Raw genomic sequence first — 15,977 nt, forward strand, 5'->3', positions numbered from 1 at the left:
ATAACTGTGCCTAAGCTGTCACTTTTCAGGAAAGGTTGCAATTGGAATGTTAGCCTAGAGCTAAGAAATGGTTCTTGCCATTAATCCTGCTTTAGGCTCAAGTGAGAATGCTGGATATAACAGCATAGTGCTTTTGGCTTGAATCTTATGAATTCATCCTTAGTGTTGTTTGCATGCAAATAGTTATGAGATACTACATATTCTTTCCTGACAGCAAATTTCCTCCAAGTCTCCATGCTCCAGTGATTTCCAAGGCTCATCAGGATGAAATAGCAAGGGGATTCCTAGTGACACTGGACTCACTTCTCAGTCTGCTGATTTCCTTTAGACCTTTCATTGAAGTGGTGTTAAGTAAAACTCCAGGTATGCTTGGATGCTCTGATTGTCTGCACTACATTCCCTTGCATGAGAGAACTAAGTATGTTGCCAGCATCCCACAGTTTTGCCTGCCCTTGGTAGCCTTTTTTAGAGGGTAGGGGTATTTTTGTTAATTATTTTTGTACATAGTATAGTTATACTAGAATGGATGTTGGTATAATTGAACTGAAAAACATAAGCATTATCTAAGCTTATGAAATGTTTTTTGTGGTTTTGGACATTTTTCCTTACTAATTGTTGAGGATGGTCACTTTTGTCTTCATTGTATATATCTTTTTAGAAGGTCAAATATTATATATATTTACATATTTATTACGTAACATTTAAAATGGGCAAACATGAATTATGATCAGTAAAACAACTTTTAGTTCAATGTTCTATTGTAAATGTGATGCAAGAATGAAAAATCTTTAAAGAAGCCAGAGTTTTGTGGTCCCATAAAGCCTAAGAACTTTATCTCCCCAAGCTCCCCAGTGAGTAACTCCCCAGTGAGTCACACTGGACTTTCCTCTTACCCCAGTTATAGAAGGGCTACCTCTCCAATCCAATTCAGAACTGGTGGACTGGATTTTGCTGCTCATAGCCCCCAAAGTGGATTCTAAAGGGAGAAGGCACAGTGGCAAACTGTTGTGCCACGTCACATTGAAAGTCTCCATCTGTACTGCCCAGAAAAAGAGTTCCCAAGTGTCTCACCAGGGACACTGCTAGTTTCTTCCTCCCACCCCAACCTGCATCAGTTGTGACTCAACAAAATCTGAGATGGAATGGATAATGTTCAGACCATAGCCTGCTTAATGCACGTGCCATCTCATGAAAAATGGAGAGGGAATGACGAAAAGGTAAGTAATGGTCATTTTGGTGGATGTCTTATGCTGACAAATGGACGAGGAGGTGTGTCTCGGGTAGTTAGCTGGACCTCTCAGTGGCTTTCAGCCATAGTATCCTTCTGGATCATTTTCGTCAGATAGAACTTGGAAACACTGTTTTGCAGTAGCTGCAGTTCTTCTTGGTGGGGCAGACTGAGAAGGTGGTTCTGAGGGACTCCCATTTGACTCTTTGGCTGTTGGCCTGAGTTTTGTCTCCATGTTTATGTATCAAGTATGAAGTTTTGTCTCCCTACATTTTAACATATACTTGCAAGAGTTTCGGGGTCAGATGTCACTAATATGCTTATGACACCCAGTTCTCTTACTCCTTTTCACCTAACTCCTGAGAAGCTGTTTCTGTGCTAAACCAGTTCCTGGAATATGTAATGAAGTGGATGAAGACAAATAGAGGCTTAATCCAGAAAAGACTGATTGTTCAGTCTTTTCCAGCTAAATTTAGATTGGGGGTAATGATCAAAATGTTTGCAGAATACTGATTAATCTCGTGTAATTTCTTTAAAGTGTTTTAAAACACTATGTTTCTGTGAATGAAGAATTGCACTCATGCTGATGCAGATATCCTCATTTAAAAAAGCAGACCTCAGATTTCTGCTTACAGTTGTGTTAATGAAATCCAAGATACATGTATTATGGTACTATAGGATCTGAATTCTAGGATAGCAATAGTAATTACATTCTATATCGCTTTATAGTGCTAAGCATTCTCTAAGTGGTTTACAGTGTGTTAGCCATTTGCCCCCAACCAGCTAGGTACTCATTTCTCCAGTGTGCAAAAGGATGGAAGGCTGAAGTCAACCTGGAGCCCTGCAGGATCACAATGTTTTGGCTTCAGTACTGGCGTTTAACCACTGCACTACCAGGGCTCAGGATTTCTGAGCTATTTACATGGCGATGAGTTCCTAGATTCATTCAGTCTGTCAGAACATGTGAGCTCCATTAATTAATTTCAGAACTCTCTCCTGAGCTGCACTTTCCACAATGCCGATTTCTGCTTTCTGTAATGGACACATTGCCATCTCAGCCTCAGGATGTGAAAGCCATTTGGAACACAGAAAGTCATTTCCCAGAAGAGATTCCCAGGTAATTCCATGCTATTGCAAGCTTTATTTGATTTGACATATTCGCATCAACTAGCTGAATATCTGTGTTACTCTGAATGTATTTACTAAAAGGGGTACTTCGATCTGTTTAGCATTGTTTTCCTTTGGGGAGACGACTGAGGCAAAGACGATGTGAGGGGTTTAGCCTTCTTTCTGTCCCTTGTTACCATTTTTCCATCTGGGCCTACAGAATAGTTCAGGAAAATGTACGATGTATTCCTCCTTATTGTTCTTGTTGTGTGCTTCAAGACATTTCCGAGTTATGGCAACCCTAAGGCACAGGATTTTCTTGGCACAATTTGTTCAATTTGTTTGCCATGGCCTTCCTCTGAGGCTGAGAGCATGTGACTAGCCTATGTTCACCCAGTGGGTTTCATGGCTGAGCTGGGAATCGAACCCTGGTCTCCAGAGTCATAGTCCAGCCCTCAAACTACAACACCCACTGGCTCTCATACTCTTCCTTATAGTAACCTATTTGACAGAAGGGCAGCATCAACAACATTGTACAACATGTTTATACAAAATGGACAGTGTATATTATTTTTTTTAATGGTCAGTGTCAAGATAGGTTCTAGCCTTTTCTTTTTTCTTGCTAAAATGTATGTTCTTTTCAGTATAATTATTTTGTTTTGCATAAGTGCTTTTAAAGGTTCTGTTACTACTTGATTTTTCTTCTTTATTCACAAATAATTATTTTATTTTGTATTATTGTAATTGATGGTCACCTGTGTTGAAATGCATGATGGGTAGCTCCAGTGGTCATTTGGTAATAAGGTCGCCTGTTAGTAAGGAAGTAACACTGCTGTTCTCCATTTCTTTGCAGAAAGCCCTTGCTTGCAGCCCTCTTCCGTAGTCTTCAGCAGTGCTCTGGTGAGCTTTCCCTTCCTGTCTTTTTTCGAGGAACAATCGGAACAGGGCAAGATGAAGATCATATCACCTTTTACCACTATGTCTGCATCCACCTCTGTACCTTTATCACAACACTCTCTGTATCACATTTTCATCTACTGGTAAGGAAGAGTCTTGTAAGCCAAGACTGACCTGCTGATTTCAAACAGTTGGAGGATCCTGGTGTTTTAAACCAAGATTTCAGTTTATCAGATGTAGCTGGGTCAATATATTAGGAGGCACTAAACTTACTTAAAAATGAATTATATAGTTTTAATTGTTACTGTTAGGCCCATATCTTTATAATGGGCTCTGTTTTGTCTGATGATTTTTTCTGAAAATATCCTAATTTCAAGGACAATGGTACTAGTCTTTAAAATCTGCAGAATTCAGAGCCATTTGAGTTGATCCTACTTTCATTCCAGGCACCATTTGTGATGGTATGGGCTTTTGAGAGGAGAGTGTTGTTGCATTCATTAGGTAAAGTATAGTTATGAACGCACTGTGTAATAGATGTTATAAAGTAAGGATCTATTGGGAGGGAGAAAAAGAATGAAATGTTGGGAGTGAGTGATGATTAAGATTAGTTAGAGTTAAGGTAAATTAGGATATGATTGAGAAAGAGAGATGTGATTTAGATGTATTAATTAAATAATATGTTTTATAAGTCATTATTTTTTTTAATTATACACTTGAGCCTCTGAGGAGGGTACATATTGGAAACTTTAAGTTCAAACAAATAGTGTCTGTAGTAGCAATAGTTAATAAAGAGTGGTGGTGTCCAGTGCGGATAGAAGGTGAATAACATATCACACAAGAGCCACAAAGGTATCCAGGAGGTTCCCACAGTTGGTTGCCATAGTGGTAGGATAGGTGGTAGCCCTCACATTTGGTGTCAGTGGAGGAATTAATCGAAAACCTCAGAGCATAATTTTGCAGATAAGTGAAATCTCTTCAGTTCTTTAGACAAAGCTCCTGTATAAATTGGATCTTACCTTATAGAATCTAAAATTGGAAAGAAGGATCTGAATGACGTGAGTTTATTCAAACTATTTTCTGGGTTTTTCAGAGTCAGTAAGGAGTCAGATATCTCCAAAATGTAAAATCTGAATCAGGCAAATTACAGGATTGAAAGATTCAAGAGAATGGCAAAATCTAGAACTTGGTCCCTTCTGTGACACATCCTCCAGACCCAGATTTGGTAGTAAGAGGTGTCCAGGATAGACCTTTGAGCTCTACATTTCACATTATTACAGGCTGTGGTTTCTTCTAAGAGCTAGATCCTGGAGTGTTATTGTGCAGATTTTTACTTGGCTGAAACACTTTATCTGGTTAGTTGGCAGAATAGCAATAAAAAGCCATTCTAAGGGTGTATCCACACTACAGAAATTAGGCAGTTTCACACCACTTCGACTGCCATGACTATATCCTACAGAATCCTGAGATTTGTATTTTGGTGAGGCACCATAGCTCTCTGACAGACCAGGCTAAATATCTAATCAAACAGCAAATCCCAGGATTCCACAGGATGGAGCTAAGACAGTTAAAGCTTTATATTTTCTGTGTAGATACACAATAAACAAAATTGTGTTTGTGTATGTTTTTTTCCTCCTTAGGAATGCTCCTTGTTGGAGACCATACTTGGTTCTAATATGATCACTGCTCTCTTGGCAATGGATGCTTGGTGTTTCCTTGCTCGGTAAGTTGAGAATATATTGAAGGACTAGGTTGTAATGTAGTACTGAGGGCCTGGGGCCGATTTTAGGGGTCAGGGGAGCGGAGCACCATTTTGGCACTCGTGCTGATGACATGCATTGTGTGCTGCGTCCAAACTGCATGGCGCACAATGGACATCCACGCGCCGCTGCAGGGCGCTAATGATGCCTTGGCAGCAGCCGAGAAAGGAGCTGCATTTCGCAGCTCCTTTTTCCAGGCGCATCAATGTCGCGGCATGTAGTCGCCGTGGCAACGATACAGGGCAGAAAGGGGCAGCGTCGCACCGCTCCTTTCTCCCCGTCTGTATCCCCCTGAGCTGCTAAGTTATCTCTCCTGGTAAAAAGCAGGAGAAACAATCTGATCTTCAAGAATGGTAAAATGGCATGAATGGCACTGTTCCAATTTTCTACATGCATATTATGGTAAAGTACAGTAGCTTATCAGAATAATGAATTTCAACATCATGAAACAAAACATGAACCCGAGTCTTTCCCATTCAAGATCAACACAGATCAAGAGGAGATCAGCTAACTCATATCCTAATCAGTATTTTACTTGCTCATTGTACTCTTTCCCATCTTACAGGTATGAAACAGCCGATCTGTGTGCTCACCATACATTTATAGTAGCATACTTGGTAAGTTAAATGTATTTTTTTGTAAATAGATATATTAAACCAGAGTAAAAAATGTAACTAGAACAGGGGTCGGCAACCTATGGCCTGTGGGCCGGATCCAGCCCGCCGAGGCCTTTCTACCGGCCCCTGCGCAGTCCTGCCGCTGATTGCTGCCAATTGCCCCCGTTTCCACGCCACTCCGGGCGCCATTTTGTTTTTCAAAATGGAGGAGGGCCATGCAGCCTGGGGTGGAGGAGGCAAAGGGTGAAGACCCGCGCCGCCCTCCCCGCCGCTCCGTGGGGCCCTTCCTGCGGGGCTCTGCGCGGCCCTCCACGCGGGGCCTCGCACCACTCTCCTTGTCTCCCCGCGGGGCTCCGCGCGGCCCTCCCTGCAGGCCTCTTGCCGTTCTCCCCGCCTCCCCGCGGGGCTTCATGCGGCCCCGCGCTGCCCACCTCCTCCTCTGTCCCCTCCATCCTGCCCCCAGGCCGCGCGGCACATGGAGGAGGGGGAGGAGAAGAAAGAGGAGGAGGAGGAGGGAGGAAAAGCAGGAGGAGGCAGCAGGAGGAGGAAGAGGAGGAAGATGAGATGGGGCAGCAGGAGGAGGAAGAGGAGGGAGGAAAAGCAGGAGGAGGCAGCAGAATGAGGAAGAGGAGGAAGAGGAGATGGGGGCAGCAGGAGGAGGGAGGAGGAGGAGGAAGAGGAGATGGGGCAGCAGGAGGAGGAAGAGGAAGGAGGAAGAGCATGAGGAGGCAGCAGGAGGAGGAAGAGGAGATGGGGCAGCAGGAGCAGGAAGAGGAGGGAGGAAGAGCAGGAGGAGGAAGAGGAGGGAGGAAGAGCAGGAGGAGGCAGCAGGAGGAAGAGGAGATGGGGCAGCAGGAGGAGGAAGAGGAGGAAGGAAGAGCAGGAGGAGGAAGAGGAGATGGGGGCAGCAGGAGGAGGCAGCAGGAGGAGGAAGAGGAGATGGGGGCAGCAGGAGGAGGAAGAGGAGGGAGGAAGAGCAGGAGGAGGCAGCAGAAGGAGGAAGAGGAGATGGGGGCAGCAGGAGGAAGAAGAGGAGAAGGTGGTGAGTGGCCAGAGGCCACATGGTGTTTTTTGTTTGTTTGTTTGTTTGTTTTGGTGTTTTGTTTTGTTTTGCATTCTTTTTAATTGCTAACAAGTCTCCCTGCTTTGACAATGATAGTGTGATGATGATGATGATGATGATGATGATGATGATGATGATGATGATGATGATATAAGCCAGCTTGAGAGGCATGGAGGCACTGTTTCTGAAGCCAAGAGAGTGTCACCTTCCAAAGTGTGTTTTGTGTGCTTTTAATGTTAACAAGTCTCCCTTGCTTTGACAATGATAGTGTGGTGATGGTGATGATGAGTCAGCTTGAGAAGCATGCAACTACTGTTTCAGAAGCTGAGAGAGTGTCACCTTGCAAAGTGTGTTTTGTGTGTCTCCCTTGCTTTGACAATGATAGTGTGGTGATGGTGATGATGAGTCAGCTTGAGAGGCATGCAACTACTGTTTCAGAAGCTGAGAGAGTGTCACCTTGCAAAGTGTGTTTTGTGTGCTTTTAATGCTAACAAGTCTCCTTTGCTTTGACAATGATAGTGTGGTGATGATGATGATGATGATGATGATAATAATGATATGAGTCAGCTTGAGAGGCATGCACGCACTGTTTCTGAAGCCAATAGAGTGTGACTTTCCAAAGTGCCTTTTCTGTGTGTTTTTGGTTCTTTAATGGTGATATTGATATCAAAAAGCCTCTGAGGCATGGTCAATGTAAATTGCTGTGATTTTTACAAACTCATGCGTAGTGAAGAAAAACCAAAGTCCCTTGACCAAGTACACACTTCTGAGAAGTACACTTGGTCCAAGAACGGTGAAACCACCTTGACATGTTCAATATGCATAGCCATGTTAAACCATGCTAAGTGTTAAACCCAAGGGGTTTGGTTATGGAATAAGCCTCTGAAATATGCAAGAGGCCATGTTAAGTAAAGCCATGTGAAATGCACAACTGTGCTGTTGTGTGTGTTTTGGAATGCAGGTTGGGGGGTGTTTGTCCAGAAAGGGACCGAGGAGGAGAGGGCGGGCACACGCCTCCTCCTCCTTGCAGGGCTTCGGTGGAGGCTCCGCCCCAGAGGGTGGCTCCGCCCCTGGAGGGTGGAGGCTCTGCCCCCAGCTGTCATGCCCAGCCTGGAGGACGGCTTGGAGGACTCAGGATGAGCTAGAGCCCCTGGGACCTGAACCTGTAATGGAGGAGCCAGAGGCTGGCCCTAGTTCTGCTGGAGCAGAGTCTATGGCCCCTCCAGAGGTTCAGCAGTCAAGTTTGCCTGGTGCCGAGGCTGTGGACATGGAGGAGGATCTGGGCAGTGTGCCTACCTTCAAGGAGCGTCGAGCAGAAAGAGAGGGCCTTCGAAGATCTCGGAGGCTTTATCAGAAGCGTGTTCGTAATCAGACACAGCTGAAGGCCGACTCCTTGCCTTCTTAAGCACCTGGAGCATGTGTGGTTCTTTGCCAGTGGATATCTGACTCTTTTAGAGGAAAGACTCTGTCTCTGGCTCCTTTGGCTTCTTGTCTTGACTACCCGGAAAGCTTGACCTTGGACTGCTTTATCGACCTGCCTATCTGTTACCCTGAACCTCAGACCGTCTGACAATTCTCTTGGTAATCCCTTTTGGTAGAACTACTGTGAATCTCCAGGACTGTGTAGCTTACACTGACTTTGCTGTGCTGGGAGGGGGTTTGTTTGTTTGAGAACTAGCTGCCTTATCAGCCCTTTGGCTGCTTTCCCAGACACCAGCATGCAGCCCCGCCCCGGAGGGTGGAAGCTCCACCCCCCGGCTTTGGCCCCCCGATTTGTCTGAGGGACAGCAACCCGGCCCCCGGCTCCAAAAGGTTGCCTACCCCTGAACAAGAATATCATAGAATCTTAGATTTGGGAGGGGCTCCATAGATGATTGTATCCCACCTCCTGCTCAGTGCAAGAATCCCAGCTACAGTATCCTCAGTTGGTAGCTATTCAGCCTCTTTTTTTGAAGATGTCCAGAGAAAGAGACCTCCACCACCTCTAGGTAATCAAAATATCATGGGGTAACCTTACCAAATGATTTGCTAAAATCCAGATAAATATCATCTACTGCATTCCTACAATCTACCTGATTTAAAAAAAAAACAAAACGATTTTGGACAATTTGGCTTTACTGGAATTGAGAGGAAAAAATGAATTTTGTTTGAGATTTGGAACAATTTTGGAAGATCCACAGAGGATATTAGACAGCCAGATTTCTTGGAATTTTGTGAAGCAGGTGTGGATACAGAGATCAACAGAATTTTCAGGATTAATTTGAGATCTGCAAGAAGAAAAAATTATTTCCAGAGATGTGCTTGTTTATTTTGTTAGGGAAAAGGCAAGAGATTACAACAGCTCTTTGAGACTAGATTGAAGATTAATGATAAGGGCATCATACTGCTTAAGGAGATTCCAATTAGGATACTGAGCAAAAGAAAGAGAACACCTTTCTGACAGAGAAACTTAAACAGAAAAGGGTTTTATTTAAATGGGATAAACTGGAAAGAGGGGGTTCGACTTTCAAACAATAATGGTTTTGATTGAATTCTGTACAGAAAGCGATATATATATATATATATATTTTGAGAAATTTAAAGGAGAAATGGATGAAAGTCAAATGGCAGAGGAAATCACAGAGAAATCATAACAGAGGCAACAAGAAGAGGGGGGAAGAATATCCTTCTGTGTTGGGTTCAGTACCTAGGGACTACTCTGAGTCACGCTTAATTATGGATTACAAATGTTTAACTTGGAACGTTAATGGGGTGAATGCTCTACCAACCAGAAAAAAGATATTTCATTATTTGAAAAAACTTAAATAATATATGATTTGCTTACAAGAAACACATATTAGGAAAAATAATACAAAATATTTGATTTACTAAAGTTTGGGTCAGGAACTTATTTTTGCAGGACTAAAAAAAGAAATGGAATTGTTTTGAATATAAACCTCAGTTATGTCCAGAATTAGTACTGACTGATGAGCATGGTAGATATGTGGGTGTGTGAATAAAGCTGTTATGAGTGGGTGTTTTATCCAACATAATCCTGTACTTAAGGAGATGAGGCAAGAAAAAAATGAATCAGATTCTGGATGAAATAAAAAGAATGGAAGAAGAACTGAATACATTTCCATTAAAGAACACTACTGTATTATGAATCAAATTAAGATTTTACAGAGACAGTTATATTTGCTAATAGTGAGAGAGATGGAAATAAATATGAATTATGTAAAACAAAAACAAAAAAAATTGCATTTGCAAATAAACCAGGAATGTGGTTGGCACATAAGAAAAGAAAGTGATACTAAAGCTGCAAGAAGGAAATGCAGTAATAATACAATGTAAAGATACAAAAGGCGTTTCATAAGTATTATTCTTCTTTATGCAAAAGGCAAGAAATCTCTTTGAAGAAAGTGGATGAATATTTAGGTGAGCAAAATTTAACAAAAGATTACAGAATTCCAAAGACAGATTCTAAAAGGAAGTATAACAGTAAGGGAGATTTGTGATGGTATTAAGGAGACTAAAGTAGGAAAGAGATCTGTCTGATGAATTGGTAGGTTTGACTTGTTACATCTCTTACATCTTTTACAGAATAAATTAAACCAATAAGGTAATAAAATGCAAAGCTGCAAAAATTACAAAAAGATTACATAATTGGAAGCAGAAGATGGAGGAGCGCCATTCTCTCCAAAAATAAGACTAGAAACAAATTGTGGCATAGACCATGAACTATGAATGTCAAAAAATAGACTAAAGGAAAGAAGCACACAAAATCAGTCATTATGCCAAAATGCAACCTGAAGAACATCCCTGTAGAATTTAAAGACCATGTAAAAATAGATTTTGCACTGCAAAGCTTAATTAGCCAAGGTAAGACGAGCTCTGAACTGAAACGAGGGACCATTGTCAGGGAAGAATACAAAAAGATACTATCTGCAGCCCAAAAGAAACAGACGCCTCAGTGGATGACAGAGGAAACTTCAAACCATTAAGGACAGACAAGAAGCAAAAAAAAAAAGGTGACAGAAATAGGTCAGAATCCTGAACGCAACTATTCAGCAACATGTGCACAGGGGCTAATATAACTACTGATGCTTGATCAAATGGATGTTTCTACTGATCAAACTGCTGTTTTATTTAGAAGAGCAGTCCTTTCTTCTATTTTTGATTGACATAGACCCCATCTTCCTGGTAGGTAAGCTAACCAGTCATCCATTTGTGTGATTTCACAGATACCATGAAGAAGAACAGGTTGCTTACCCACAACTGTAATTCTTTGGTTATCTCTGAATTCATACAACGTACCAACTCCCCCTTTCCATGTCTGTTTCTTTGTGTTGGGCACAGAATCAAAGAGACATGCTGACATATACTAGGACATGGGTACACAGTGGGTAGATGGGGTGAGGTTCTGACAGAGAACATTTAGCTTTGGAATGTTCTAGAAGGTACTTCTTTGCAATTGACATTTGTGTGAATTCACAGATGACCACTGTGAGATGGTCCACACCAGAGATGCCTAAAAATGGAAAGAAATAGGGGGCTCAAAAATATGAGCCAGTTCATGTGCTATAGAAGAAAAGAAAATCCCCAGTTAATAAGCAATCAGAAATAAATGCTTATCAAAATTGTGGAAAAATGAACAATTGGTAATCTCCAAAAGCTATATTCTAGAATTTCATCCATGCTGTGACATCTAATACATGCTTTCCACTATCTCACCTGGTCTCTCTCACCTCTCTGGTAAAAAAATGGATGAAGCAGGTTTGCTTGTGTGCTGCTGTCCATATGCTCTGGGAAATAAGTTCACCATAAGTGGTATATTTGTCTACTTCTTCTGCTAAATTACGGTACTTAATTTATAAACATGTTCTTTAAACAAGGTTGCTTACTTGTAACTCTTGATTCCTGTTTTCCAGTTGTGGAAGGAGGTTAATTCATACAGTGCAGGCTATTCAAGGGATAGTTGGAGTTAGCCTAGATAAATTTCAGATCTGTGACTGCAGGCATAGTGGTGAATCTATAGATTTAAGAAGGAAATTGTGATACGTCTTGTTGCCTAAAACTGGACCCTTGGCTATGTACATAAACACTGTGAAATTCATGGGGATGCCATCAGTAATCATGCAACTTGAAGACACACACTCAGATAGAAAATACTTGGTGCATATGAAGAAAAGGATTGTAAACAATAAAGTTTGTTAGTTCTAGATACGATTTTCTTGTTTTGCCAAATATAGTGGGCCCTTGGTATCCACTGGAATTTGCTTCCAAGAGCCCCCATGGATACCAATATCTGTGGATGATGATGTCCCATTATGTACAATGGCATATTAAATGTTGTCCCTTATATAAAATGACAGTCAAGGTTTGCGTTTTTGAATTTATTTTTTTTTTAGTATTTTCAAGCCATGGGTGCTTGAATCTGTGGATACAGAAGACTGACAGTACTGTCTTCTTTTTAAAACCCTATTTAAATATTTCTTTATTTGAGCACTGAAAATGTATTTGTTATTTGATACAGATAAAAGCTTGCCCTGCTGAGAATTACCAAGTCACTCTGCTGGGGGTCCTGTTACGACGTTTGCTCTTTTTGATGGATGCTGATAACCAGGCAAGTAGAATCATAGAATCATAAAGTTGGAAGAGACCACAAGGGCCATCCAGTCCAACCCCATTCTGCCATGCAGGAACCCACAATCAAAGCACCCCTGACAGATGACCATCCAACCTCTGTTTAAAAACCTTCAAAGAAGGAGACTCCACCAGACTCAAAGGGAGTGTGTTCTACTGTCAAACAAGCTTCCTCTATCCTCAGTGTGACACCCCTTCAGATACTTAAACAGGGCTATCATATCACTTCTTAACTGTCTCTTCCCCAGACCAAACAATCCCAGCTCCCTAGGTCTCTCCTCATAGGGCATGGTTTCTAGACCCTTCACTATTTTGGACTCTGAGATCCCTTTCACATATAGCCTTGTTAAGCTAGGTGTCCCCCATTCTATATCTATGCATTTCATTTTTCCTGTCTAAGTGCAGTACCTTAACATTTCTTCCTGTTGAAGTTCATTTTGTTAGTTTTGGCCCAGTTTTCTAATCTATTAAGGTCATTATAAAATTTGATCCTCTCCTCTGGGGTATTAGCTACTCCTCCTGATTTGGTGTCATCTGCAAATTTGATAAGCATACCCTCTATTCTTTCATCCAAGTTGTCGATAAAGATGTTGACTAGCAATGCATCCAGGACAGATGATGGTGCATTCAAACAGCTGTTCCATCGTTGGGGTGAATGGGACTTGAGGTCCTATGATATTTGCACCGGAGGGAGGGGGGTTGAAATGGAACCCCCATGCTACAAAGGGCCAACTGTACTACAGTTACAGTTTTTAAAAATCCAGTTATCTTTTTACCAAAAAAATAAAACAGCATATTTTAAAAACCTACATGAAATAATTTCCAACTGGTAGCACTGTGTGGCCTATGATCTTCTCTCAAAAACTTTCCTAAATACTGGGTGAGGAGAAGAGGCTGGTTCCCTGGGGAGGAATTGCAGTGGGCCTTGAGTACTAATAGCAGCTTACTTAACCTAACTCTGAAAGTAGGGAAACTAGAAAAGCTGTCATGAATATCCAGGAGATTGAGGTATTTAGATATCCTGATCTTAGACTCTTTCAGGCAGCAGAGGGTAATACATGGAACCTGGGCTGTCATTTTTATGCCATCTCCAGTCACTGATGCTGCTGCAGCCTCAAATTTCATTCGTTTTATGATGTACAGTGCTCCCTCGGGTTACGAAATTAATTCGTTCCGCGGCCGCTTTCGTAACCCGAAAAGCCTTCGCAAGCCGAAAACCCATAGGCGCTAATGGGGAAAAGCCACGTTTCGTGCGAAAAAGCGCCGAAAAGCACCAAAAATTTTTTTCGTAACCCGAAAAAACATTCGTAACCCGGAACAGTTATTTCCTATGGGATTTTTTCGTATCCCGGAAATTTCGTAACCTGGGTATTTCGTATCCCGGGGTACCACTGTACACTTTTCTTTTCTGATGGTTCAATATAAACTGTTTCATGCACAAATTAAAAAATACTCCATGAAAGTATCTTCAGGCTATGTAGTATATGAAACATAAATTAATTTTCTGTTTAGACTTGGGTCCCACTGCCAAGACAGCTGATTATGGACATATATGCAAGTACAGGTATTATGAAATCCAAAGGAAATGGGAAATCCCAAATACTTCTGGTCTCAGGCATTCCGGATAAAGAATACTAAACCTGGAATAATGGGAATGAAGACGTGTGTATCGTTGCAAGGCTGCAGTTCAGTGGGATTGGGACAGGGCAAGCAGAGCATTCCCTACCACTGGTTTGAGGCCTTAAAACTATATTAAGCTTGGGTTTTTCTTCTAACAATGAGTAGTAACTATATTAATAGGAGATGTATTCCTGGAAATTTTACAATTGTTCATTCAACATTTCATTCAAGAAGGCATTTAAACATAAATGGCAGAGGGGAGATGTGTCTTGTCTTCTTGGGGTGCTGCTGGTCTTTAGCTTCCCTCTCCTTACTGCCTACTTTAACACAGTGGGAATAGAATATATGGCTTGCTATGAATTTCTTCTCTTTTGAGTAATAATATTAATAATGTTTACTTATAACACCCTTTTCACCAAAAGGAAGAACATCAGACATACATTATCAAGAGCAAAACAATACAACAAAACACTATAATATACTAAAATACTAAAATAATATATTAAACAAAATCTTCATCAGTCACTACACATCTTGGCCACCAAAGGAGTCATGCAGACTAGCAGCTTGATGTGGCCTGCTGGGCCCAGGCATGATGGAACTGTGCTTAGCTGCTATTTCCCTGAGTGACCAGAACAATGTTAATTGGAATATGGAGGGAAGGACTCTCTCTGGCCTCTGTGGTCCAGGCACAATGGAGGTGTATGCCTGACTGCTTTTCTTCTTATGAGGTCAGAATAATGGCAGTGGAATAGGGAGGGAGGGATGCCCAGACATGATGGAGCTTTTTCCTGGCTCCTTTTCTTTTCACTCAGAGGCCAAAGAAGTGGGTAGCTGGAATATACATTATTTATATTAAATTTAATGAACATCATTATAATATTAAATTAAGAATGTAAATTATTAATTTTTTATTAACAAACCATAATGTTTTGGGGATCTTCTTACCATCATAAAGCCATTTGAAAGTTGAGTTATTTCATGTTCTTTTTAATATCATCTACCCCTCTTTGCAGGTGAAGTTTGCTGATAGATTTCCTCCTAAAGATACAGAGAACCTGCTGTTATGGCAGCATCTTTCTCTCCAGGCCTTTATGCCTCTGCACAGGCAACAGGTTGCCCAGGAAATTTTTGAAGTAGGATTCACACAATGTCAGAAATGGCTGAGCACTGAAAGATCTTTAGAGGAGCTTCCACAAGTGGTAAGGAAAAGGCTTCACTGAACAGATTTCTGCTATTGAACTAAGAATTCTAATAAAGTTACTCTTGTCATATTGAGCTGCAATTTTTTCTTGGAAAAATTGGATGATGTGCAGAAAAACAGAAAATAGGTGTTTTTTTTGCACAAAAATCTCACATGTTTTTTCTCTGCAGAATAATTCCTCTATATGATTTCAAAGTTTTCAAATACAGGGGGCACTTTCAAATACTGTGGAGGGCTCTTTGTTTTCTGCCTCAGTTGGAAGAAAACTACCTTAATTATTTGTCTTTGCATGTGAGGTTGAAATAGCAAAGAATTTACATTTCTAACTTTCCAGTGATCAGAAGATACAGGCGGAATTAATTTTAGTCAATTTGCTTTAGTTGTTGCAGTATATGAAAATATTTAGTTGCTGTTTGTTTGTTTTTAAGTGTTGCCACTGTGGGCTAAACTGTTTAAACTCTTCTAAGGCTTCTTATTATCATTGTTGTGATGCTAAAATTCAACTAATGAAGTGTTCCTAACTTTTCACAATTGTTTCCTTTTCTGCCAGAACATTGCTTTCTCTGCCTTGCTATCTGTTTGCCAGACTGCTGGAGAGACGCTGGAGATGGAACAGCGTACATCCATTGTAGGAATTCTTGGCCAGTTCTTAGCAGTTCTACATGCCACTCAGGTGAGAAAACTATCTTCCCACAAGCTGCTGCATTATGTGGTTCTTGTTTCCACACAAGAGAGATGATATGTTAGAAAAGTTAAATGCAGTTTCCCTGCTCTGGTGAAAGGGCATATAGGAAAAATTCTGTGTGCAGAGTAGGTGTGGAGAGCATTGTTAGTAGACTTTATTGATGCTTTTGTAATA

The 15,977-nt window shown here is 41.3% G+C and overlaps 1 protein-coding gene across 4 annotated transcripts in view; it reads left to right on the forward strand.

Moving 5' to 3' along the window:
* Window positions 1-15,977, forward strand: part of C2H1orf112 (chromosome 2 C1orf112 homolog) — a 59,497-nt gene that overhangs the window by 30,976 nt on the left and 12,544 nt on the right. For all 4 annotated transcript variants that reach the window (XM_042451409.1, XM_042451408.1, XM_042451410.1 and 1 more), the window contains 8 exons: window positions 215-363; window positions 2,216-2,345; window positions 3,189-3,375; window positions 4,870-4,952; window positions 5,555-5,606; window positions 12,185-12,274; window positions 14,931-15,116; window positions 15,669-15,791. In XM_042451409.1, the coding sequence (XP_042307343.1) occupies window positions 215-363; window positions 2,216-2,345; window positions 3,189-3,375; window positions 4,870-4,952; window positions 5,555-5,606; window positions 12,185-12,274; window positions 14,931-15,116; window positions 15,669-15,791 (1,000 nt within the window). The remainder of the gene's footprint in view (window positions 1-214; window positions 364-2,215; window positions 2,346-3,188; window positions 3,376-4,869; window positions 4,953-5,554; window positions 5,607-12,184; window positions 12,275-14,930; window positions 15,117-15,668; window positions 15,792-15,977) is intronic.

This window comes from Sceloporus undulatus, chromosome 2 (assembly GCF_019175285.1).
Source record: "Sceloporus undulatus isolate JIND9_A2432 ecotype Alabama chromosome 2, SceUnd_v1.1, whole genome shotgun sequence".
In the NCBI taxonomy this organism is placed as follows: Eukaryota; Metazoa; Chordata; class Lepidosauria; order Squamata; family Phrynosomatidae; genus Sceloporus; species Sceloporus undulatus.